Source organism: Balaenoptera physalus (assembly GCF_965194825.1).
Source record: "Balaenoptera physalus genome assembly, chromosome: 7".
Taxonomy (NCBI): domain Eukaryota; kingdom Metazoa; phylum Chordata; class Mammalia; order Artiodactyla; family Balaenopteridae; genus Balaenoptera; species Balaenoptera physalus.
This window is the reverse complement of record NC_138886.1, coordinates 87,708,268-87,735,984: the sequence shown is the minus strand read 5'-3', so window position 1 is coordinate 87,735,984 and position 27,717 is coordinate 87,708,268. Positions and strand designations below refer to the sequence as shown.

The 27,717-nt window shown below is 33.4% G+C and overlaps 1 protein-coding gene and 1 long non-coding RNA gene across 9 annotated transcripts in view; one reads left to right on the top strand and one right to left on the bottom strand.

Moving 5' to 3' along the window:
• ERCC6L2 (ERCC excision repair 6 like 2) overlaps positions 1 to 27,717 on the bottom strand; it is a gene marked incomplete at its 3' end in the record, with an annotated part of 201,751 nt that overhangs the window by 113,771 nt on the left and 60,263 nt on the right. For 5 of the 8 annotated variants that reach the window (XM_082469555.1, XM_082469556.1, XM_082469557.1 and 2 more), the window contains exons 5-11: positions 27,545 to 27,706; positions 26,937 to 27,144; positions 21,254 to 21,394; positions 20,137 to 20,250; positions 19,156 to 19,275; positions 12,803 to 12,874; positions 6,114 to 6,259 (exon numbers count right to left, since the gene is read on the bottom strand). In XM_082469555.1, the coding sequence (XP_082325681.1) occupies positions 6,114 to 6,259; positions 12,803 to 12,874; positions 19,156 to 19,275; positions 20,137 to 20,250; positions 21,254 to 21,394; positions 26,937 to 27,144; positions 27,545 to 27,706 (963 nt within the window). Of the gene's footprint in view, positions 1 to 6,109; positions 6,260 to 12,802; positions 12,875 to 19,155; positions 19,276 to 20,136; positions 20,251 to 21,253; positions 21,395 to 26,936; positions 27,145 to 27,544; positions 27,707 to 27,717 lie in introns of those variants that run through there. The other 3 variants (XM_082469559.1, XM_082469553.1, XM_082469554.1) reach the window with 3 other exon arrangements.
• LOC309664564 overlaps positions 1 to 27,717 on the top strand; it is a 251,474-nt gene that overhangs the window by 220,320 nt on the left and 3,437 nt on the right. The gene's annotated exons all lie outside the window — the stretch shown is intronic.

The following is a 27,717-nucleotide window of genomic DNA, read 5'->3' as shown; positions in this document are numbered from 1 at the left end:
AGAACAAGGGCTTAAAAAAAAAAAGACTAAAAATCAGTTATTTAAAATAAAATAATAACATCGGAAAATGACATTTTTCAGAATACAGAGCAAAAAAGATAAAAATATGAAGTAAGAGTCCAAGTTCAGAGGTTTAATGAATCATTGTAGGGGAATTCCCTGGCAGTTCAGTGGTTAGGACTCCAAGCTTTCACAGCCAAGGGCCCGGGTTCGATCCCTGGTCAGGGAACTAAGATCCCACGAGCTGCATAGTGCGGCTGGAAAAAATAAAAGAATCATTGTAGGAGCCCTAAAATCAGATAACCTAGTGTCTGAGAGAAATACCAAAGGAAATGGAAGAGAAGCCATTGTCAAAGAAATAATCAAAGAGAATTTTCCAGAGTTGAAAAATACAAGCCCTCAGATTATGCCCAGCAAAATAAATGAACAAAAACCCAGACCAAGACTCAAATATCATACAACAGATGAAGAGAAACTCTTGTGAGTTCACAAAGAGGAAGGAGAATCAGATTGGCATTAGACAAAAATTCAGCAACACTAAATACCAGAAAACAATGTTGTAATACCACAAAGATCTGAGAGGAAATTATTTTCAATCTAGAATTCTACAGTTGGCCAAAGTAGCAAGTGAGAGAGCACATAAAAGACATTTGCTGATATTCAAAGATAACATAAAATTTACTTTCTATATATTCTGGCATACAAAGTTATTTGTTAAAATAGCTTACAGACGATATGGACAGGTGACAAAAGTAGAAGAAAGGGTGGATGTGTGCTAATGCTAATACCACACATTACAAGTACTTAAAAGATATTGTAGAAAGTTGCTGGACTAAAAATCAAAGATTGAAGTATATTATTTCAGGTTAAAAAAGTAATTTATAGACAAATAATAAAAATAAAAATAGTAAAGACTGTGTGGAAAATGGGGAGGGAGGAGTATAAGTAAACTAAATCCTCCTCTAACATAACAAAGAGTCCAAGCTGTTTAAAGCTGATAAACTAAAAGATAATGAAGAATTAGGATTCTGGCAAAAATGATGGACTGAGCCATTGTGAAACTCTTTTGTTTCAACACCTAGAAATTAAATATAAATTTTTGCAAAACAAGGAAAACAGAACAAAACCTGAGCATATGTCTTTTGAAAAACATAGCTAAAGAATGGATTTATTGTGTCTTGTAAGGTTCTTTATGTAACAAATGTAAGGACTTAGGTAACAAATCACTCTTTGAATTCAGTCATAGGAAAACAGGAATCCAAAACTTCTCTTGTCCTGGTTGGGATGCCTAACAAAGAAGTCAAAGTAAAATCACAGTAATGGAGAACTCCTACAACCAGTCTCCAAAGGATTTCCACAGAGGAAAGAAGCCCCACTGAAGATAAGCTCAAAATAAAAAATTACAAAATGTGTGAAGAAACCATCTACCATAAGCAAAAGCCAGAGGGAAGAACAAATAGAAGGATTAGCACCCCCCAAGCACAGGAGTTAATAGAGCAAAAATGCCATTCAAACAGATATTTTAAAAAATGACTAAAATTACTAAAGAAATAAAAGCTAGAAACCATAAAAAACAAAATATATGTAAAACTGATCAGCTAGATTTGAGACATATAAATAAGACTTTTTAAAAAATTGAATATATTCCTATGCTATACATTGCATTGCCATGACTTCTTTATTTTGTACCTTTCAAACCCCTTCACCTATCTCACCCCTTCCCCCCTGGCAACCACTAGCTTGTTCTCTGTATCTATGAGTCTGTTTCTGTTTTGCTATGTTTGTTCTTTTGTTTTGTTTTTTAGATACCACGTGTAAGTGAAATCATATGGTACTAGTCTTTCTCCATCTTATTTCACTTAGATTATACCTCTAGGTCCATCCATGTGGTCACAAACGGCAAGACTTCATTCTTTTTATGGCTAAGTAATATTCCATTGTGTATATATATGTGTGTGTGTAATCTTTATCCACTTCATTTATCAATGGACACTTAGGTTGCTTCCATATCTTGGCTATTCTAAATACTGCTGCAATGAACACTGAGATACATATATCTATTCAAATTAGTGTTTTGCATTTCTTCAGATAAATGACCAGAAGTGGAATTGCTAGATTGTATGATAGTTCTATTTTTAATTTTTTGAGGAACCTCCATACTGGTTTCCATAGTAACTGTATCAGTTTACATTCCCACCAACAGTGCACAATGGTTCCCTTCTCCCCACATCCTCACCAACACTTGTTATTTCTTGTCTTTTTGATAATACCCATTCTGACAGACATGAGGTGATAATCTCTTTTTCGTTTGATCTGCATTTCCCTGAAGATTAGTGATGTTAAGCACCTTTTCATGTGCCTGTTGGACATCTGTATGTCTTCTTTGAAAATATGTCTACTCAGGTCCTCTGCTGATTTCTTAATTGGATTGTTTTTTTGATATTGAGTTTTATGAGTTCCTTATATATTTTGAATATTAACCCCTTATTGAACATACCATTTACAGTTATCTTCTCCTATTCAGTAGGTTGCCTTTTCATTTCACTGATGGTTTCCTTCACTGTGCCAAAGCTCTTTAGTTTGATGTACTCACATTTGTTTATTCTTGCTCTTGTTGTCCTTGCCCAGACAGATCCAAAAAATATTACTAAGATCAATGTCCAATAGCATACTGCTTATATTTTCTTCCAGAAGTTTCATGGTTTCAGGTCTAACATTAGAAGTTTAATCCACTTTGAGCTTATTTTTGCATGTGGGGTTAGAAAACGGTCTACTTTCATTCTTTTACATGTGTCTGTCCAATTTTCTCAATATCATTTTTGAAGAGACTGTCTTTTCCCCACTGTATATTCTTGGCTCCTTTGTCATAGATTAATTGACCATGTAAGTGTGGGTTTATTTCTGGGCTCTCTACTCTTTTCCATTGATCAATGTGTCTGGTTTTGTACCAGTACCATGTTGTCTGATTATTATAGCTTTGTATACCACACATTTGATTTTGAAATCAGGAAGCATGACACCTCTAGCTTTGTTCTTCTTTCTCAAGCTGCTTTGGCTATTTGGGATTTTTGTGGTTCCATACAAATTTTAGGACTATCTATTCTGTGAAAAATGCCATGGGTATTTTGATAGGGACTGTATTGAATATGAAGATTGCTTTGGGTTATATGGACATTTTAACAATGTTAATTCTTCCAATCCATTAACATGGTATATCTTTCCATTTATTTGTGTTGTCTTCAATTTCTTTCATATTTGTGTTATAGTTTTCAGTGTACATGCCTTTCACCTCCTTAGTTAAAATTATTCCTAGGTATTATATTCTTTTTGATGCAATTGTAAATAAAATTGTTTCCTTAATTTCTCTGATAGTTCATTATTTGGTATAGTAATGCAACAGATTTCTGTAGGTTAATTTTGTGTCCTGCAACTTTACTGAATTTATTTATTAGTTCTAATAGTTTTTTGGTAATGTCTTTAGGGTTTTCTATATGTAGAATCATGATATCTGCAAATACTGACAATTTTGCTTCTTCTGTTCCAATTTGTATGCCTTTTAATCTTCCTTATCTGATTACTGTGGCTAGGAATCATTGTACCATGTTAAATAGAACTGGTGAGAACTGGTCATCCTTCTTTTGTTCCTCACCTTATAGGAAAAGTTTTCAGCTTTTTACCATTGAGTATATTATTAGCTGTGGGTTTTTCATATATGGCCTTTATTATGTTGAGGTATGTTCCCTGTATACCCACTTTGTTGAGAGTTTTTATGGTAAATGGATGTTGAATTTTGTCAAACTCTTTTTCTTCATCTATTGAGATGACCATATGATTTTTATTCTTCAATGTGTTAATGTGGTATATCACATTGATTGATTTGTGGGTATTACTTTAAAAAAACATCATTTAAAAAATAAGAATGCTTATGTGTGTCTTATAAAACTTAGCTCAAGACAGGATTCTATGTCATTTAATACTTTGTATTTAAGGACTCATGTGTGAAATTACTTCTTGAATTCATTCACAGGAAAATGGAAATCTAGAGCTTCTCTGCTTGGGCCTCAGTTGCAAGAATTCAAGAATTTTAGTGCTCAACAGTTAAGTAGCTCACTCATCATATATAACACTTGATTCCTCATTTTAAGTAATTTTTTTTTCTTTTTTCTTTTTTAATTTTTTTTGACCACACCGTGCAGCTTGTGGGACCTTAGTTCCCTGACCAGGGATTGAAACCAGGCCATGACAATGAAAGTGCCGAGTCCTAACCACTGGACTGCCAGAGAATTCCCAAAGTAATTTTTATTTTGACTTAGTTTTTCATTTTTTGTATTTTACATGTTTATTTTAAAAGTCCCTTGAGATTACTTTCTAAAATATACAAACAGCTTATACAGCTCAATATCAAAAAACAACCCAATCAAAAAATGGGCAGAAGATCTATACAGACATTTCTCCAAAGAAGACATACAGATGGTCAACAGTCACATGAAAAAATGCTCAACATCACTAATTATTAGAGAAATGCAAATCAAAACTACAATGAAGTATCACCTCACTCCAGTCAGAATGGCCATCATCAAAAAGTCTACATATAATAAATGCTGGAGAGGGTGTGGAAAAAAGGGAACCCTCCTACACTGTTCGTGGGAATGTAAATTGGTACAGCCACTACGGAAAACAGTATGGAGGTTCCTCAAAAAACTAAAATAGAGCTACCATATGATCCTGCAATCTCACTCCTGGGCATATATCCAGAGGAAACTATAATTTGAAAAGATACATGCACCCCAGTGTTCACTGCAGCACTATTTACAATAACCAAGAAATGGAAGCAGCTTAAATGTCCATCAACAGATGAATGGATAAAGATGTGTTATATATATATATATATAATATACACACACACAATGGAATATTACTCAGCGTTGAAAAAGAATGAAATACTGCCATTTGCAGCAACATGGATGGACCTTGACATTATCATACTAAGTGAAGTAAGCCAGACAGAGAAAGATAAACATCGTATGATATCACTTACATGTGGAATCTGGGGAAAAAAAAAAAAAAAAAGTTACAAATGAACTTTCCAAAACAGAAAGAGACTCACAGACAAAGGGAGGGGAGGGATATATTAAGATGATGGGATTAACATGTATACACTACTAGAGATAAGACACATAACCAACAGGGATCTACTGTATAGCACAGGGAACTATACTCAGTATTTTTTAATAACCTATAAGGGAAAAGAATCTGAAAAAGAATATATATATATATATATATACACACACACACACACATATATATATATATATATATATAACTGAATCACTGTGCTGTACACCTGAAACTAACACAAATGACATTGTAAGTCAACTATACTTCAATTTAAAATAAATAAATAAATAAATAAAAGTCCTTTGAAATTCTTTTTGAAAGATAGTAGAAGCACATCTATAAAATACTTATTACATTAGATGCTGAAAGTTACAGATTTGTTACCCCCCAAAAGGGATTAATCTTAGGTGTTTATATCAAATCTTTCTCTAAAGTGAGTGTATTCCTTAAAAAGTTTATTGAGAGATTCATAAATAGGTGTTAGAACTTATTTAACTTTTATAAAACCTATAAATGTTGAGCTGCTCTGCTTGAGACCAGGTAGAGACAGAGGAGGGAAACTCCTGGCCCACTAAGCACTGTGGGTTCTCAAGGGCTCCTTGATCACAGTTCGAAAACCACTGCTACCTATCATTCTCAGCTATTTGATTAATAACTTGATTATCCAATTAAGTCTGATTGCTCTAACCACAAGACATGAGTCAAAACAGTACAGAAAACTTCTGAGGAAACATCCATTTTTTGGATTTTTAAAAAATAAAGCCAGACATATAAAGAGAATTCAGTGATAAGGGAACTGAGAGAAAAGTTTAAATAAAACTCAAGATATTGTTATTTCAGTCAAAATTAACAGCATTTTTTTTGCTTCTTCTTAAAGCTAAATGAAACAAAGCAATACAAGCGTAACCACTGAAAATCCAGTACTAGTTTAAAGATTACCTTAAATCTTAAAAGCAATTAGATAAAAACCAAGTTATCAAATTTTATTTTCTTACATTGTGGAGACAAGGCAAATGTTAACATCTTGTGTACTGTTGAACTCTTTCACAACCTTGATTCTTTCCTCTGATTTTGTATTTCCATCAAGTCGTCGGTAATCAAGCCCAGATGCCATACAGTATTGCTGCAGCACATCGAGCAACTAGAGAAAAGATACAGAGAAGTGCAAAGACAAATTCATGGTTTAGTAAGTTTCATACCATTATAGAGATGAGCTTTACTAAGTATTAATATTGCTGGTCACAATTTCTTATAATTACAAGAGCAACAAATATTTTTCTAATTTCTGACTCATATATATCTTCCCATTATACTGAAACTGACTTTAGTGTTCAGCAACCTTTGTTTTAAAAAAAGAAAAATCAATCTTTCAGGGGAAAAAAAATCAATTTTTAGTTTTTTAAACTAAAACGGAATAAAAAGAAAAGTATTGGCTAACTCAATTATGTAAATAAATTACATTATTTTTGCTATTTTCCACATTCTAAAATTTCTTAAATGTCTTAAAGAACACTTTAATTATTAACAAAAACATCAACAGAGAATTAGAAATTTATCTTTGAGTTTCCTATTTGACAGTAAGCAACTCTGATACAATTGAAATTTTAGTATCTGTTTTAAAAGTTCTTCCCTCATTACCATTTCCTACAGAAGATACATAAGATAGTAAATGTGGCTGGATGCTGTTTTTTGTTTTTTGTTTTTTTTCACACACACACACTGTATTTTATTTTTACAAGAGATAAATAGACTGACACCAAGCATTGTACATGGATGACCACAACAAAAGCAACAATGATTGCAATTACCAAACATGAAACACACTCATACTATGTCATAATATTGACATTCAGTCCAGTAATCCTCCACTGTAACAGCTCCTTTACTTTGCAGTGAAAATTGATTTTGTATATTCTTTGCCTCTGAGTCCTTGTTGGATGTGTTTTTTTTTAATTCAGACAGAAAGTCACAAAAATTATACTCATCCTCATCAGTTCACTCAGTCCCATGTAATTAATTTTTTTTTTCATCTTGAACTTTTGTTAGCACTTTTATGAGTTCATCAGTTTTTCATTAGAGTTCTGAAAATGCTTATTCATTCAGTTCAGCAGTACATTCAGTTACCAGAAACCTGTACTTGTCAGAGTCTTTTCCATGAATTTCTTAAAGATGAAACCCTTTTATAGGAACATATTTGTAAAAGCATCAGAGTACACCCAGAACTGTCTGTAAATGACAAAAGACTTAAAAATGACCACAGTTAAAAATTTGATGAAAGTTCATAATAATGCAGTTGACAATAAAATTAGTTATTTCTGAGATATACACTTTAAGGTAATAACTAGGATTATAACTTATAACATTATACCAGAACATATAAGATTTTTAGAAATTTCATGTAATGTCTGAAACATTTATATTAACATATTTCCATACAAATAACCCAATGAAAGTTTAATATTAGTTGTTTTGTTCGTTTTTTTATATTGCAGGTTCTTATTAGGCATCAATTTTATACACATCAGTGTATACATGTCAATCTCAATCGCCCAATTCAGCACAACACCATCCCCACCCCACCACAGTTTTCCCCCCTTGGTGTCCATATGTCTGTTCTCTACATCTGTGTCTAAACTTCTGCCCTGCAAACTGGCTCATCTGTACCATTTTTCTAGGTCCCACATACATGCATTAATATATGATATTTGTTTTTCTCTTTCTGACTTACTTCACTCTGTATGACAGTCTCTAGATCCATCCACGTCTCAACAAATGACTCAATTTCGTTCCTTTTTATGGCTGAGTAATATTCCATTGTATATATGTACCACAACTTCTTTATCCATTCGTCTGTTGATGGGCATTTAGGTTGCTTCCATGACCTGGCTATTGTAAATAGTGCTGCAATGAACATTGGGGTGCATGTGTCTTTTTGAATTATGGTTTTCTCTGAGTATATGCCCAATAGTGGGATTGCTGGGTCATATGGTAATTCTATTTTTAGGTTTTTAAGGAACCTCCATATTGTTCTCCATAGTGGCTGTATCAATTTACATTCCCACCAACAGTGCAAGAGGGTTCCCTTTTCTCCACACCCTCTCCAGCATTTGTTGTTTGTAGATTTTCTGATGATGCCCATTCTAACTGGTGTGAGGTGATACCTCATTGTAGTTTTGATTTGCATTTCTCTAATAATTAGTGATGTTGAGCATCTTTTCATGTGCTTCGTGGCCGTCTGTATGTCTTCTTTGGAGAAATGTCTATTTAGGTCTTCTGCCCATTTTTGGATTGGGGTGTTTGTTTCTTTGATATTGAGCTGAATGAGCTGTTTATATATTTTGGAGATTAATCCTTTGTCCGTTGATTCGTTGGCAAATATTTTCTCCCATTCTGAGGGTTGTCTTTTCGTCTTGTTTAGGGTTTCCTTTGCTGTGCAAAAGCTTTGAAGTTTCATTAGGTCCCATTTGTTTATTTTTGTTTTTATTTCCATTACTCTAGGAGGTGGATCAAAAAAGATCTTGCTGTGATTTATGTCAAAGAGTGTTCTTCCTATGTTTTCCTCTAAGAGTTTTATAGTGTCCAGTCTTACATTTAGGTCTCGAATCCATTTTGAGTGTATTTTGTGTATGGTGTTAGGGAGTATTCTAATTTCATTCTTTTACATGTAGCTGTCCAGTTTTCCCAGCACCACTTATTGAAGAGACTGTCTTTTCTCCATTGTATATCTTTGCCTCCTTTGTCATAGATTAGTTGACCATAGGTACGTGGGTTTATCTCTGGGCTTTCTATCTTGTTCCACTGATCTCTGTTTCTGTTTTTGTGCCAGTACCATATTGTCTTGAATACTGTAGCTTTGTAGTATAGTCTGAAGTCAGGGAGTCTGATTGCTCCAGCTCCTTTTTTTTTCCCTCAAGACTGCTTTGGCTATTCGGGGTCTTTTGTGTCTCCATACAAATTTTAAGATGATTTGTTCTAGTTACGTAAAAAATGCCATTGGTAATTTGATAGGGATTGCATTGAATCTGTAGATTGCTTTGGGTAGTATACTCATTTTCACAATGTTGATTCTTCCAATCCAAGAACATGGTATATCTCTCCATCTGTTGGTATCATCTTTAATTTCTTTCATCAGTGTCTTATAGTTTTCTGCATACAGGTCTTTTGTCTCCCTAGGTAGGTTTATTCCTAGGTATTTTATTCTTTTCGTTGCAATGGTAAATGGGAGTGTTTCCATAATTTCTCTTTCAGATTTTTCATCATTAGTGTATAGGAATGCAAGAGATTTCTGGGCATTAATTTTGTATCCTGCAACTTTACCATATTCATTAATTAGCTCTAGCAGTTTTCTGGTGGCAGTTTTAGGATTCTCTATGTACAATATCATGTCATCTGCAAACAGTGACAGTTTTACTTCTTCTTTTCCAATTTGTATTCCTTTTATTTCTTTTTCTTCTCTGATTGCCGTGGCTAGGATTTCCAGAACTATGTTGAATAATAGTGGTGAGAGTGGACATCCTTGTCTCGTTCCTGATCTTAGAGGAAATGCTTTCAGTTTTGCACCATTGAGAATGATGTTTGCTGTGGGTTTGTCATATATGGCCTTTATTATGTTGAGGTAGGTTCCCTCTATGCCCACTTTCTGGAGAGTTTTTATCATAAATGGGTGTTGAATTTTGTCAAAAGCTTTTTCTGTATCTATTGAGATGATCATATGGTTTTTCTCCTTCAATTTGTTAATATTATGTATCACGAAGATTGATTTGCGTATATTGAAGAATCGTTGCATCCCTGGGATAAATCCCACTTGATCGTGGTGTATGATCCTTTTAATGTGTTGTTGGATTCTGTTTGCTAGTATTTTGTTGAGGATTTTTGCATCTATATTCATCAGTGATATTGGTCTGTAATTTTCTTTTTTTGTAGTGTCTTTGTCTGGTTTTGGTATCAGGGTGATGGTGGCCTCATAGAATGAGTTTGGGAGTGTTCCTTCCTCTGTAATTTTTTGGAAGAGTTTGAGAAGGATGGGTGTTAGCTCTTCTCTAAATGTTTGATAGAATTCACCTGTGAAGCCATCTGGTCCTGGACTTTTGTTTGTTGGAAGATTTTTAATCACAGTTTCAATTTCATTGCTTGTGATTGGTCTCTTCATATTTTCTGTTTCTTCCTGGTTTAGTCTTGGAAGGTTATACCTTTCTATGAATTTGTCCATTTCTTCCATGTTGTCCATTTTATTGGCATAAAGTTGCTTGTAGTAGTCTCTTAGGATGCTTTGTATTTCTGCAGTGTCTGTTGTAACTTCTCCTTTTTCATTTCTGATTTTATTGATTTGAGTCCTCTCCTTCTTTTTCTTGATGAGTCCGGCTAATGGCTTATCAATTTTGTTTATCTTCTCAAAAAACCAGCTTTTAGTTTTATTGATCTTTGCTATTGTTTCTATTTCATTTATTTCTGCTCTGACCTTTATGATTTCTTTCCTTCTGCTAACTTTGGGTTTTGTTTGTTCTTCTTTCTCTAGTTTCTTTAGGTGTAAAGTTAGATTGTTTACTTGAGATTTTTCTTGTTTCTTTAGGTAGGCTTGTATAGCTATAAACTTCCCTCTTAGAACTGCTTTTGCTGCATCTCATAGGTTTTGGGTCATCGTGTTTTCATTGTCATTTGTGTCTAGGTATTTTTTGATTTCCTCTTTGATTTCTTCAGTGATGTCTTGGTTATTTAGTAACGTATTGCTTAGCCTCCATGTGTTTGTCTTTTTTACGTTTTTTTCCCTGTAATTCATTTCTAATCTCATAGCATTGTGGTCAGAAAAGATGCTTGATATGATTTCAATTTTCTTAAATTTACTGAGGCTTGATTTGTGACCCAGGATGTGATCTAACCTGGAGAACGTTCCATGTGCACTTGAGAAGAAAGTGTAATCTGCTGTTTTTGGATGGAATATCCTATAAATATCAATTAAATCTAACTGGTCTATTGTGTCATTTAAAGCTTCTGTTTCCTTATTTATTTTCATTTTGGATGATCTGTCCATTGGTGTCAGTGAGGTGTTAAAGTCCCCCACTATTATTATGTTACTGTCGATTTCCTCTTTTATGGCTGTTAGCAGTTGCCTTATGTATTGAGGTGCTCCTATGTTGGGTGCATATATATTTATAATTGTTATATCTTCTTCTTGGATTGATCCCTTGATCATTACGTAGTGTCCTTCTTTGTCTCTTGTAACATTCTTTACTTTAAAGTCTATTTTATCTGATATGAGTATAGCTACTCCAGCTTTCTTTTGATTTCCATTTGCATGGAATATCTTTTTCCATCCCCTCACTTTCAGTCTGTATGTGTCCCTAGGTCTAAAGTGGGTCTCTTGTAGACAGCATATATATGGGTCTTGTTTTTGTATCCATTCAGCAAGCCTGTGTGTTTTGGTTGGAGCATTTAATCCATTCACGTTTAAGGTAATTATCGATATGTATGTTCCTATGACCATTTTCTTAATTGTTTTGGGTTTGTTTTTGTAGGTCCTTTTCTTCTCTTGTGTTTCCCCCTTAGAGAAGTTCCTTTAGCATATGTTGTACAGCTGGTTTGGTGGTGCTGAGTTCTCTTAGCTTTTGCTTGTCTGTAAAGCTTTTGATTTCTCCATCAAATCTAAATGCGATCCTTGCCGGGTAGAGTAATCTTGGTTGTAGGTTCTTCCCTTTCATCACTTTAAGTATATCATGCCACTCCCTTCTGGCTTGTAGAGTTTCTGCTGAGAAATCAGCTGTTAACCTTATGGGAGTTCCCTTGTATGTTATTTGTCGTTTTTCCCTTGCTGCTTTCAATAATTTTTCTTTGTCTTTAATTTTTGCCAATTTGATTACTATGTGTCTCGGTGTGTTTCTCCTTGGGTTTATCCTGTATGGGACTCTCTGTGCTTCCTGGACTTGGGTGGCTATTTCCTTTCCCATGTTAGGGAAGTTTTCGACTATAATCTCTTCAAATATTTTCCCTGGCCCTTTCTCTCTCTCTTCTCCTTCTGGGACCCCTATAATGCGAATGTTGTTGCGTTTAGTGTTGTCCCAGAGGTCTCTTAGGCTGTCTTCATTTCTTTTCATTCTTTTTTCTTTAGTCTGTTCCGCAGCAGTGAATTCCACCATTCTGTCTTCCAGGTCACTTATCCGTTCTTCTGCCTCAGTTATTCTGCTATTGATTCCTTCTAGTGTAGTTTTCATTTCAGTTATTGTATTGGTCATCTCTGTTTGTTTGTTCTTTAATTCTTCTAGGTCTTTGTTAATTATTTCTTGCATCTTCTCAATCTTTGCCTCCATTCTTATTCCGAGGTCCTGGATCATCTTCACTATCATTATTCTGAATTCTTTTTCTGGAAGGTGGCCTATCTCCACTTCATTTAGTTGTTTTTCTGGGGTTTTTTCTTGTTCCTTCACCTGATATATAGCCCTCTGCCTTTTCATCTTGTCTATCCTTCTGAAACTGTGGGTTTTGGTCCACAGGCTGCAGGATTGTAGTTTTTCTTACTTCTGCTGTCTGTCCTCTGGTGGTTGAGGCTATCTAAGAGGCTTGATGGGAGGCTCTGGTGGTGGGTAGAGCTGACTGTTGCTGTGGCGGACCTGGATGCTGTTTTACCTCTTAGACTTTATGCCTCAGGATTTAAGGTTGAGCCAATCAAGAATATGCTTCAGACAAAACTCACCTTGGTAGAAAAGGAGAAAAGAAGAACTTTATCTTTGTTTTGCCTACAATGGTTTAAAAGCTGCTGAAGGACCTAGAAGGGAACCAGAGAACATCAGTGAAACAGTTTCAACAAAAAGTATAGTTTATACATATAAACATCACTTGAGAATTTCTTAAAAATTACTTTTATACAATATAATCTCAGTTATCTTTTATAATTCCCTTCATTTTTTCGAAGTAAGAGAAATAAAGTATTAGATATTACATGAAATTCATCATCATATTGTTAATAATGAGGTAAAGTTCTCAAAGACTTTTCTTTCATCTCATCTGGTTTTAATAAAAAGGAAGCATTTTAGATTATGGGATGCATTTAAATGGATTAATTTAATATCCAAAATACACTTTATTTATACCTACAATATGTTCAGAAACTAAATTACAGAGGAGCATTCCTTTTAGGAAGTATTTAAGTTTTCTCTAGATAGATATAATAAAATGTGTTTAACTTCACCTAGGTTCTAAAAGTTCTGATATTTATTTTCTCAGAATAATCAGTCAGATATACACCTCTTCTCATTTTCTCCCGTTTCTCTATTTACAGTAAGCCCTGAATTCCAGATTTGATTTTGACCTCAAAATGCCAATAATTTACCCCCATATGCAGTGCTTTTAGGGAGGAAACAGATAATCCAAAGCCTGTGTATGACAGTAGTACTGTTATTTTTAAAAAGGCATTTCCACTCTCACAATGACAGCTCCAGAACACTGTGGAAAAGCAAACCACAAAGGAAAGAAAAGGAATTTTCTGTACTAAGTATAAGGTTTTTTGAACTATACAATAAAGAACTAATTTTATTTATTAAATGATAAACATTTAAACTTTTAAATAAAAAAATTTATAGTCAATATAAAACTCTTAATAGTTGAGCAAGAAAAGACATTGTGCTAACTCTGACCTCTATGCAACAATCTCTCAAAAAAAAAAAGCTGTGGAGTTAAAAAAAAAAAAAAAAAGCTACTCGGACAACCAAGCAAATGGTAAATAAAAATGTCACAGATCAGGTAAACATTATTTCGATACTTGGAGAAAATATAAAGTAAATTTTATTTGTGTTAGCTTTATTTTTTAATAAAATAACTGAATAAAGCATGTGCATTTGAATTTCACATAATTCATTAACTTTTTAAAATTAATATATTTTATATTGTAGAGCAATTTTAGATTTACAGAAGAACTGAGTATACAGAGAACTCCCACAGACTCCCTCCCTCCCCCCATTTAGGCCTCTTCCCTGAACAGTTTCCCTTATTATTAACATATTGCATTAGGGTGATATATTTGGCTGATGAATAAATACTGATAAATTATTATTAATTAAAGTTCATAGTTTACATTAGGGTTCACTTGTGTTGTACAGTTCTATGGGTCCTGACAAATATATAATGACATGCATCCATGATTACATTATTATACAGAATAGTTTCACTGTCTTAAAAATTCCCTATTCTCTATCTATTCTTCCCTCCCTGCAAACCCCTTGCAACCACTGATTTTTTCGTTTCTCTATAGTTTTGCCTTTTCCAGAATGTCATATAGTTGGAATCATACAGTATGTATGACTGGCTCTTTCACTTAGCAATATGTATTCAATGTGCCTCTGTGTCTTTTTCTCGCTTGATATCCTGTTTCTTTCTATTGTTGAATAATTTTCCATTGTCTGGAGGTACCACAGTTTGTTTATCCATTCACCTATTGAAGGACATCTTGGTTGCTTCCAAGTTTGGGCAATTACAAATGAAGTTGCCATAACCATCTGTGTACAGGCTCTTATGCAGACATAAGTTTTAAACTAATTTGGGTAAATACCAAGGAGCACGATTAGTGGATCCTGTGGTAAGAATATGTTTAGCTTTGTAAGAAACTGCCAAACTGTCTTCCAAAGTGGCTGTACCACTCTGCATTCTCACCAGCAATAAGAGTTCCTATTGCGTGTTGTCAGTGTTTTGAGTTTAGCCATAGGTGTCTAGTGATATCTCGTTTTAATTAGCAATTCCCTAATGACATATGATGTTGAGAATTTTTTCATATGCTTATTTGCCATCTGTATATCTTCTCTGGTGAAATATCTGTTCAGATCTTTTGTGTATTTTAAATTGGATTGTTTATTTTCTTATTGTTGAGTTTTAAGAGTTCCTTGTATATTTTAGATACCAGTCCCTTATTGTTTTGCAAATAAATTCTTACCAGTCTGTGGCTTCTCTTATCATTCTCTTACAGACATTAACATTTTAAGGCAAGGATATGATGCACAGAAATTCACTCTGATTGTTTGAGGGTATCATACCTATTACAATTTCAGGTATTCTTGAACATTTTATAGTAAAAACAAAAAAAAGTAATATGGAAAGTGAATGTTTTTGGACTGAAGGTCTTTATTAGGCTAGTTAAAAAACAAAAAAAACAAAAAAAAAAACCTTACTAGTTAAATGAATAACTGTAAGCTAAGATTCCTTACTAAAAATTTCAGAAATAACAGTGTGGTAACTATAGTTGGAGTCTTAATAATACAGACCCAATGTTTTGTCACTCAGTTGTCCTCCACAGAACAAGACAATCCACCTGTAAAGGAATCCTAAATTTGAGGATGTTCACAGTTAATGAATCTTAGATCTAACTTTTCTCAAATCAGTCAGGCCTAGAGATGAACATGACCCTTGTATGATTCCAACAGCACTAAATTGGGTTTCCTAGTCTTTTTTCCACCCTCCACAATAAGACTCTGTGGTATTTCACAAGGGAATTAAAGGGAAAATGAGGATTCTCATCAGGGGAATGAGTGCAACTTTGTGCCCATCCCCTTGAATAGTAGTTGAGGTCAAAAAAGACCTTGGCACTTAAGAGAAAGAGCTGGAGTTCATGAGTATAGCTTTGAGGCTATGATAGGTACAGTAGGTATTATGTCCACAAATAAACTACAGCTGCAGGCTAACCTATAATAAAAGAAGCAGATCTAGGATCTTTTATCACCTGAATTCAAGAAGTCTATGCAATTCGGAGTTCTTAACCCCACAGGCAATAATTCCATTATAAGCCTGTAAGTTTTGTATTACTAGATCACGAGATGATGTTGCTAATCAAATGATGAAACACAGTCTTGAAAACATATCCCTAGCTTACTACCATCAGTCTCTGTTTTATTGGTGTTCTCCCACAAAACAAGTAAAGTACAGGCTTCCTTCTCATATAAATACACATACCCAGCCTCTGGCAATAATTCCTTTCTAAAAATCATAATAAAAATAAATGTAATAATTATCTTAATCAAACACTATTATTCCTAAATAAGTAACTCTAACAGTATGTTTTAAATCATATAGTTAATGGATATATAAGAATATAAAGTGCAGAGTAATAAAATTCCATTTAATTTCAGGAGTGGTAAATTTTTAGTGAAGAATCACAATGAATAAAATTTAAATAAATAGCCATGAATAATGAAGTTTTCAGAGAAGGCCATGATTTCTGGAAATATTCTATTGGCTTAAATTATAGGATTATAAGTGCTCAGTTCTAAACTAACTGGGCTTTTTACATTTCTCAATTTAAAAATAATTAAATAAAAGTCAATATGGATGACAAAAATATTACTGTTAGGAAATGTTAGATTTGAATTATTTGTTGTGATAATAAATCATAGGATGTTCTCTCTAATACAAACTTATTTATTTTAAAAATACACAATTTTTATGAAGTGAGTATAGAGGGAACATACCTCAACATAATAAAGGTTATATATGATAAGCCCACAGCTAATATCATACTTAATGATGAAAAACTGAAAGCTTTTCCTCAAAGATTAGGAACAAGACAAGGATGTTCACTCTTGACACTTTTATTGTACTAGAAGTCCTAGCCAGAGCAATTATGCAAGAAAAAAAAAGGCATCCAAATCAGAAAGGAAAAGTAAAACTGTCACTATTTGCAGATGATATGAGATTATATACAGAAAACCTTAAAGACTCCACCAAAAAAAGTTAGAATACATAAATTCAGTAAAGCTGCAAGATACAAAATCAATATACAAAACTCACTTGCATTTTTGTAGATTAATAAAGAACTATCAGAAAGTGGAATTAAGAAAACAATCCCATTTACATTTACATCAAAAAGAGTAAAATAACTAGTAATGAATTTAACCAAGGAGGAGAAAGATCTGTACACTGAAAACTGTAAGACACTGATGAAAGAAACTGAAGAAGACACAAATTAATGGAAAGATATTCCATGCTCATGGATTGGAAGAATTAATATTGTTAAAATGTTCATACTACCCAAAGCAATCTATAGATTCAGTGCAATCCTTATCAAAATTCCAATGACAATTTTCACAGAAGTAGAAAAAAAAATCCTAAAATTCGTATGAAACCACAAAAAACTCCAAAAAGCCAAAGCAATCCTGAGAAAGATGAACAAAGGTGGAAGCACCACACTTCCTGATTTCAAACTATATCACAAAGCCAAAATAATCAAAACAGTATGATATTGGCATAAAACAGACACATAGATCAATGGAACAAAATAGAGAGCCCAGAAATAAACCGTGCATATATGGTCATTTAATTTACAACAAAGGAGCCAAGAATATACAATGGGGAAAGGCTCTCTTCAATAAATAGTGCTAGGAAAACTGGACAGCCACGTGCAAAAGAATGAAACTAATCTTGAAAAGATATCTGCACCCCCCAGATTCACTGTAGTATTCTTTACAATAGACAAACTATGGAAACAATATAAATGTCCATTGACAGATGAATGGATAAAGAAAATGTGATACATATATATATGTGTGTGTGTGTGTATATATATATATATACATATATACATATATATATATATATAAAATACACAAGGAATATTATTCAGCCATGAAAAAGAAGGAAATCCTGCCATTGTGGCAACATGGTTAGACCTTGAGGGCACTGTGCTAAGTGAAATAAGTCAGAGAGAGAAAGACAATTACAGTATGATCTTACTTAGTGGAATCTAAAAAACAAAAAACCTCATAGGTACAGAGAACAGATTAGTGGTAGTCAGAAGCAGGGGGTGGGGAGTGGGTAAAATGGGTGAAGGTGGTCAAAAGGTACAAATTTCCAGTTATAAGACAAATAAGTTCTTGGGGATGTAACGTACAGTATGGTAACTATAGTTAACAATACCACATTGATACCTGAAAGTGGCTAATATTAAAAGTTCTCGGCCCAAGAAAAAAAATTGTAAATATGTATTGTGAACGTTAACTAAACTTAATGGGGCAGTCATTTCTCTCTCTCTCTATATATATATATATCGAATCATTCTATTATACACTTAAAACTAATACAATGTCAGATGTCAATTACATCTCAGTAAAAAAAATACACAAGTTTTTAAGGTAATCTTTCATTTTATTTCATTGAATTTAGACGTCCAAGTAAACTATTGTGTGCTTATGTACATTATGTTTTAAGAATATTTGCAGGATTTTAAGGGGAAAAAATCCTGACTATTTTAAATTACTTCCTTTTTATTTTTTATTTTTTGCCAAAAGAAATAATTTATTTTTTCTTAATTAAAACATAATAATTGGGAATTGTTCTGTAAAAATCTGAATCCATAAATAAAGTTTCTTGATAGTTATTAAAGGGTTAAACAAACAAATTCTATTGCAAGGTGGCTTGAAGCTGTCAGTATTTCACACAGCTGTCACAGGAAATTCCCAAAGGCCTGGACATGTTTGGAGAACCTAGCCTTACTTTTCACACCCCTCCCTCAGTAATACACCACCAAGAGCAGCACCAACAGGTCAGTTTTCTGGTATACAGCAAATGTCCACTTGTCACAAATGAGATTTAGCAACCTTACAATATAGGTCAGCAAGTAAAAACAAGAGCCGGAAAATTAGGTCCAGACATAGAGGGCCTGTCCACCTTGAACTCTTCAAGTAGTTCCTTTCTCAAATTTGGAACTACTGGCTATCATCATCCTCTTTTTTGGCATTAACATTTTTATTTCTGGTAGATTACTTCCTTAAACATTTGAAGACAAGATATTATATATGTGGTGACAGCATACATTTTTAACAGGGCATGAATCCAATACATCAATAAGGAAAGTTTGAAGTACACTTGATGTAACTACTACTACCTGAGAAATCTACCATACGCAGGGTTCGTAGTGAGCTGATAACAATTATACCAGTTGTCTTTGGTCACTATCTCTTCTGAATGATTGGGCATCTGTTCTGATTAATTGGTGTCCCTGTCATACCATTTGATAAATATATTGTATATCATCCTTGTGTGTATGCAAACTGAAAGAAGAATACTTACCTTCATTTTTCCACTGTATTTCGGGTCAGAAAGTGTTTCAAAGGCTGCATCTTTGCTTTTCTGCACAAAATCTGGGAATCTGGAAAATACCTGATCACATATCTTCTTGATAAGTGTTTCCTTAAGGGGAAAAGGTAGAAGAAAAGAAATCTCAACACAATTTAAACCTGTATAAATTGAAATCATTTATGAAAAAAATCTATTTAGAAGGAATATATATTCCTTCCTAGGTTGAAGATTTTACCTTCTCTAATTCAGAAAACCTTAAAGTGATATGTTAATCATATATGGCTTTGATGAGTTCTGAGATAGTGATATGGTTATTAATTTGGCTGTTACTTTTTTTTAAGATTTCCAAAATAAGGAACTGAATACTTCTCAAAGACCAGTCTTTTAAAATTACATTTGAACAGCCTCAAGCCTATCACACAGAAAGAAAATATAAAATCATTATATAAAAAGGTTTTAAAAAAGATCTTTTTTATTTACATTGTGCTTTAGAATAAGACACAATTGAAATGACTAAAGTAAACAACTGCATGTATGCCTAAATTCTGAAATTACTGATTTTTGCCAGTTTGGGAGGCACTCCTAATAGTTAATATACAGATTATTATAAATCCTCATTTTAATCCAGTAGATAAGATAAATGTAATTAGACACATTATTAGTAGAATTAGGACTGACTCATCAAATATCTTTAATTAGTAATTATATCAAAAGATGTTAGGAAAATAAATATATGAACATTATCAGAGGCATAAAAAAGTTATTTTAATTTAAGGTTAACTTTTCTCACTTTGATTAAAAATTTAAGTGCATATACTTCTTTTATACCTAAATTAAAAAACAAGCAAGTCAGTAACCTCTTAAATTTCATACAAAAATAACTTAAGGATATTTGGCTAAGAAATTTTATACCAAATATAGAATACTTATTCCAAATAGCATCACAAAGAAATTTAAAAAGCCAACCCAAACCTGTTGTTTGGAGGTGCTAGCAGCCTGCAGTAATGCAACATGGTTAGCTACCTTCTGAAGGACTGCAAGGTAACTGAAATACAAGGTTTTCACTGTGTCGCCACGTGAATTGGTCTGTAACCAGAAAAGTACAGAAAATAAAAATAAGCAAGGGACTAACATGGCTATGTAACTACTTACATCACAAAATATGCCACTTACAATAATACTTATTATCCGGTTACTATTGGCACAATACGCTCTGAGAAAATAATGGTCAATTGATATACAAAATATCCATGAATCTCTAATGTGGAATCGTAGTTTTGGTGAACCATACACAATGATGTTTTTAATAAAAGAGGGGAGAAAGTCCTCATTCCAGGAAGTGATTGAAATGCTGCCATAAGAGGTTCCTGGTCATAAAACTCTACAGTGTGGTGATGGTGTTACACAGAAGCCTTTACTCTCTCCGCTCACCCATTCCAGTTTTCTAGGAAACTGTGCTATTACAAAAATGTGAAGTGGTTAAAGCCAGCAAAATAAATGACATATGCAATAAATATCAATCTAGATAAATATTTACTTACGGTCCCTCTATGTATGTGGATATGAGTTGATAATAAAGTGGCAAGGTGAAAAAAGGGCAGGAAATACATAGATTTTTAAAAAAAGCATAAATGAATATTTGCTTCTAAATAAAAATAAAATACTTCACTGTACTGATACACAGTTTCTTTTAAATTAACATTCAATCTCACATCAGAATAATATTTTAAGCCTGCTATCAAAGAGGAAGTATTATCCATTGATGAGAAATTTACTGGAAATGAAATGAAATTTCAAAATTAAAGCAGGATACTTCCCAATAATAGTTGAAAGGGAAGATATAAAATTGGAGCTACTTTTAAAAACTAGTTTTTTGAAAAGATACTTGAATATTGTATTTTGCTGTGATTACTATTTGATATTGTAAAATCTTTTGGAAAATTATTCCCTTTTCGTAACTTACAGCTTCTAAAGATAAAGAACCATGTGAGGAAAAGTTATTTTATCTGCTACTTACTCTGATACTATTAGAATAGAGTCCTGTGTAATCAAAAGCAAGATAGTAAAGATATCATATGGAAATGTTTACCTTATAACAACAATTTCTCCTTTTTCGGCCACTGCTGCAGGTACAAGGCTCAGAAGATTGAAGTATCAAAGACACATCTTCTGTTTCTAATACTGTTTGATAGACGGCTTTCTGAAAATCTGTCAGAGAACAATATACCATCTGCCAAGATAAAATACAAGGTAACTATTAGTATCTTTTTTATAGCAATAATAATCACAATGCACATCAGGTTTCGTAGACTGTAATAGTGAAAATTGCTCATAAATTTATATTTTTTCTGGATACATCATTATACATAGGAGAATACAAAAAAATTTCTCCTAATTCTCCCATATTCTATGCTATAACCCTACCCTAAAGTATACAAATTATAACTTACTTTCCAAATAAATCTCATAGTTTGTTCTTTACTTTAAAAAAATCAAAATATGAAAACAGTATGTAATTTCCTTATAAATTTCTCAACATATTATTGTGGGTCTTTTCAGGGTTCCATATTATTAGCCCATCATGCAAATAAGTGATTAAAGTTTAGGTCAAATAGAAAAACTAGAAAAGGAAGAAGGGAAGATTTTTAGAACAATGGTATGGATAATACTTACTGAATTACTTGAAAATTTAGAAAAAAATGAAAAACTTCCTATTACTGAAAACAGGATAAAGTATTTGTATTTGATATCTTGCTATAAATTCCCAAGATTAGTAAAGATAAGAATTAAGTAAATACACATAAAAGCAAAACTTGTAGAAGTTGCTACTTTGTGCCCAAATTCAAGAAAAGAAAAAAATATAAGAAAACAATGCCACAAAGTTATAGTGGATACAGTTTGCCTTATATTTCTGGTAGTACTGGAAATTGGTAAAATTCTTCTACATATAGCTGTATGTAACCAGGGTAATAAAACTAAGTATATCCATATCAGGACTTTGAGGAATGTGAATAGGGGAAAAGCCACCTATTTTAAAATACTTATATGTGTGTATCACTACAATAGCATATTACTGCAAACAAAAGACACATTGTGCATATGAGAATATTGAAGATGGGGTCAATGATTAAGGTACAGAGGGAAATTCTGAGTTATTTTCCTCCAGGTTTATTAAGATATATTTGACATACAACATTGTATAAGTTTACGGTGTACAACATTATGATTTGATATGTGTATTTATTGCAAAATGATTACCAGAGCAATAAGGTTAGTTAACACATTCATCACTTCACATAATTACTTTTTGTATGTGTGGTGAGAACATTTAAGATCTATTCTCTTATCAACTTCCAAGTATACACAGTATTGCTAACTACAGTCACTATGCTGTACATCAGATCCCCAGAACTATTCATCTTATAACTGGAACTTTGTACCTTTTGACCAGCATTTCCTCATTTCCCCTAAACCTTAGCCTCTGGAAAACACCATTCTACTCTCTGTTCCTGTAAGTGTAGCTTTTTTTCTTTTTTAAACTCCACATGTAAGTGAGATCATACAGTATTTGTCTTTCTCTGTCTGATTTATTTCAGTTAGCATAATGCCCTCCATGTTATCACAAATGACAGATTTCCTTCTTTTTTATGGCTGAATAATATTCCATTCTATGTACATACACATTTTCTTTATTCATTCATCTGTCAACAGACAGTAAGGTTGTTTCCACATCTTAGCTGTTGTGAATAATGCCGCAATAAACATAGGAGTTCAGGTATCTCTTCAAGAGTAATTTCATTTCTTTCAGGTACACGATCATCCCTCAATATCTGCAGGGGATCGGTTCCAGGACCCACCTCCCATATGTTTACCAAAATCTGTGTATGCTCAAAACCCTTATATAAAATAGTGTAGTATAGTTGGTCCTCTGTATCCGCAGATGTGGAACCTGCAGGTGCAGAGGGCCAACTGTATACCTGGAAGTGGGATTGCTGGTAATTCTATTTTTAATTTTTTGATTAATCTCCATACCGTTTTCCGTAGTGGCTATACCAATTTACATTCCCACAAACAGTGCACTGGGGTTCCCTTTTCTTCACATCATCACAGCACTTGTTACCTCTTGCCTTTTTGATAACAGTCATTCTGACAGGTGTGCACTGATATCTAATTGTGGTTTTGATTTGCATTTCCCTGATGATTAGTGATATAGAGCATCTTTTCATGGGTCTGTTGGCCATCTGTATGTCTTCTTTAGAAAAAGTCTGTTTATTAGGTCCTCTGCCCATTTTTTAATTGGATTGTTGGTTTTTTGCTATTGAGTTGTATGAGATTTCATATATTTTAAATGAGTCCCTTATCAAATATATGGTTTGCAAATATTTTGTCCCATTCAATAGGCTGCTTCTTCATTCTGTTGATTGTTTCTTTTGCTGTACAGAAGCTTTTTAGTTTGATGTAATCTCACTTGTTAATTTTTGTTTTTGTTGCTGTGCTTTTGATGTCATATCCAAAAAATCATTACCAAGGACTTCCCTGGTGGCACAGTGGTTAAGAATCCGCCTGCCAATGCAGGGGACACAGGTTCAAGCCCTGGTCCAGGAAGACGCCACATGCCGTGGAGCAACTAAGCGCGTGCACCACAACTACCGAGCCTGCGCTCCAGAACCTGCAAGCCATGAAAGCCCGTGCACAGCAACGAAAACCCAATGCAGCCAAAAATTAATTAATTAATTAATTAATTTAAGAAAATCATTGCCAAGACCAATGACAAGGAGGTTTTTCCCTATGTTTTCTTCTACGAATTTTATAGCTTCAGGTCTTACATTTAAATCTTTAATTCATTTCGAGTTAATTATTATGAGTGGTGTAAGACAGGAGTCCAATTTCATTCTTTTGCATGTGAATACCCAATTTTCCCGGCACCATTTATCAAAAAGACTGTCTTTTTTTCTCCATTGAGTACTGGCTCCCTTCTAAAATATTGGTGGACTGTTTACACATGGGTTTATTTCTGGGCTCTGTATTCTATTCCACTGGTCTATGTATCTGTTTTTATGCCAGCATCATACTGTTTTGATTACTGTAGCTTTGTAATATAGTTTAAAATCAGGAACTGTGATGCCTCCAGCTTTGTTCTTCTTTCTTAGGATTTCTTTGGCTATTTGGGGTCTTTTGTGGTTTCATACAAATTTTAGGATTTTTTTTCTATTTCTGTGAAAGATGTCATTGGAATTTTGATAGGGAGTGTACTGAATCTGTAGATTGCTTTGGGTAGTGTGGACATTTTAATATTAATTCTTCAAACCTATGAATATGGAAAATCTTTCAATTTATTTGTGTCTTCTTCAGTTTCTTTTATGAATGTCTCATAGTTTTCAGCATACTGTGTTTCACCTCTTTGGTTAAATATATTCCAAAGTATTTTATTGTTGAGTTGTTACTAAAACATGTAGTAATATTTACTGAACACTTCTTACATGTCACACATTTCAGAGCAACCATATGAGGCAAGCACGATTGTATCATTCCCACTTAAAAGATAAGGAAATCAAGTTTTGAGAGATTTAACAAATTGCTCAAGGTGATAAAACTAATAAGTAGTGGAGCCAGGATTCAAGTCCATGGTATTTGATTTCAGAGACCAAGTTCTAAACCTCTATGCACAACTCTTTCTTCATATACTTAAAATTTATTGTTCCTACTAGATAGATAACTAAAATTACACAAAACATTTAAAAAGTGGGGTTCAAAAAATAAACAAATGGGACCTAATGAAACTTAAAAGCTTTTGCACAGCAAAGGAAACCATAAAAAAGACGAAAAGACAACCCTCAGAATAGGAGAAAATACTTGCAAACGAAGCAACTGACAAAGGATTAATCTCCAAAATATACAAGCAGTTCATGCAGCTCAATATCAAAAAACAAGCAACCCAATCCAAAAATGGGCAGAAGACCTAAATAGACATTTCTCCAAGGAAGATATACAGATTGCCAAAAAAATACATGAAAAGACGTTCAACATTACTAATCACTAGAGAAATGCAAATCAAAACTACAATGAGGTATCACCTCACACCAATCAGAATGGCCATCATCAAAAAATCTAAAAACAATAAATGCTGGAGAGGGTGTGGAGAAAAGGGAACCCTCTTGCACTGTTGGTGGGAATGTAAATTGATACAGCCACTATGGAGAACAGTATGGAGGTTCCTTAAAAAACTAAAAATAGAACTACTGTATGACCCAGCAATCCCACTACCAGGCATATACCCTGAGAAAACCATAATTCAAAAACAGTCATATACCACAATGTTCACTGCAGCACTATTTACAATAGCCAGGACATGGAAGCAACCTAGACGTCCATTGACAGATGAATGGATAAAGAAGATGTGGTACATATATACAACGGAATATTACTCAGCCATAAAAAGAAATGAAATTGAGTTATTTGTAGTGAGGTGGATGGACCTAGAGTCTGTCATACAGAGTGAAGTCAGAAAGAGAAAAACAAATACCGTATGCTAATACATATATATGGAATCTAAAAAAAAAAATGTTTCTGATGATCCTAGGGGCAGGACAGGAATAAAGACACAGACGTAGAGAAGGGACTTGAGGACCCGGGGAGGGGGAAGGGTAAGCTGGGACGAAGTGAGAGAGTAACATTGACATATATACACTAGCAAATATAAAATATATAGCTAGTGGGAAGCAGCTGCATAGCACAGGGAGATCAGCTTGGTGCTTTGCGACCACCTAGAGGGGTGGGATAGGAGGGTGGGAGGGAGATGCAAGAGGGAGGGGATATGGGGATATATGTATGTATATAGCTAATTCACTTTGTTATACAGCAGAAACTAACACAACATTGTAAAGCAATTATACTTCAAAATAATGTTAAAAAAAAAAGTGGGGTTCATGAAGTATTACAACTGAATGATAATATATGCTTTAGATCAAAAAGTCAAATGTTGTATCAGTTTCCCCAACTTGCATATCAAGATCATATTTTCCTTTCAAATCTATTTTTTAAAGTAATAATCAACAGGATATCCTAAGATTAGGGTATTTGATAGGACTGCCCCTATTGAGGACAATATTAATTAGATTTAATTCACAGTAATTTTTAGAAACTTTATTCCATTGCCTGAGCTAGAAGAACCACACGATTAAAAACTATAAAAGACCACTATATTTTTAAAAAATTCTCTTAAGGTTAATGCCTCAAATTTTCTTATACAATTAACAGAATTTAATTGTAATTTTCCTACAAATTCTTAAAATTAGGTTAGTTGTGTAACTGTACATTGCATTCTACAAGATGTACCTATATAAAAAAAGCTTTTAACAACTTTGGCCTGTAGTTAGAATTAAATTACCAAAGAATATACTGGGTTGTAGATGGTACACAGTTAGGAAGGACAAAATATGAACAGAAAACACATTAGGGAAAGAAGTTCTTCTTCCTTCATTGAGGAAGAATTATATCAAAAGCCTTCTTGTTCTAAAATAAGAGAAATGAGTTTAATGTATATTAACAGTAAATCTGTTGGATAAAATGTTAGTAAAGTTAGTGAGGAAGATGATTGCGCTCAATTAATATTTTATGAAATTCTGCACATAACTTTTTTTCACACTGAGTAAAAGGCAAAATACTATATTCATAAAATACCACAGGAGATAGGTTTCCTCTTCAAAAGGAATATTTTTAGAAAAAATAAAACACGACAAGAAATTTATAATATACACAAAAGCTGTTCTCACCCGGTCTTCCTTCTTAGGCAACTGATCCTTGATTAGAGTCTTGGTACGCCTCAGAAACCATCCAGACATCTTTTTTGCAAGCCTTTGCATGGCCTTTCGGCCAGTAGCTAGTTCTCTTTTTGTTGCTGTGTGTCTCTGACCGTGTTCTACTTGGTCAGAAAACCGCTTCTTGAAATGGATCCTGCTACCTAAAAGTCCTGGCACAGCCCTTTATAAAGGCAATAAGAAAAAATGTTAAGGCTTTATTAAACTATCTAAATAGGAAATCACTGACTTCTTTTTGCTTTTAAGAAATATACTAAGTCACTTGTTTATTAATGATAACAATAACAAAAGGTAAGAAAGCAGAATGTTCTTTATGACAATTTTAGTGAACAACTATAAGAAGATGATGGAATTGGTAAATTAGTTCAGATATTTACTTCAGGGACCAAGAATAATAAAGATAGGCTTTCATGGGACACTCTACTCTGTATACTATGTTTGAGATCAAACACTTCTGTAAACAGACAATTGTTTTTCAGAAACAAATAATTAGGAAACAAGGTAACATTAAGTTAAGGAAATATTAAATAATTTTCCAAAAAAGAAAAAGTGTTTTTACTCACCAGTCCATAACACACCACAATTCTTTCATGTTGTTCTGAAGAATGGTTCCAGTGAGGCCAATTCGGACATTACATTTTAAAGCTTTCATAATTTCTGTTACTCTAGCCTTTGGATTCTTGATTCTATGAGCTTCATCTACAATGACAGCTGACCATTCCAAACTATAAAGTGA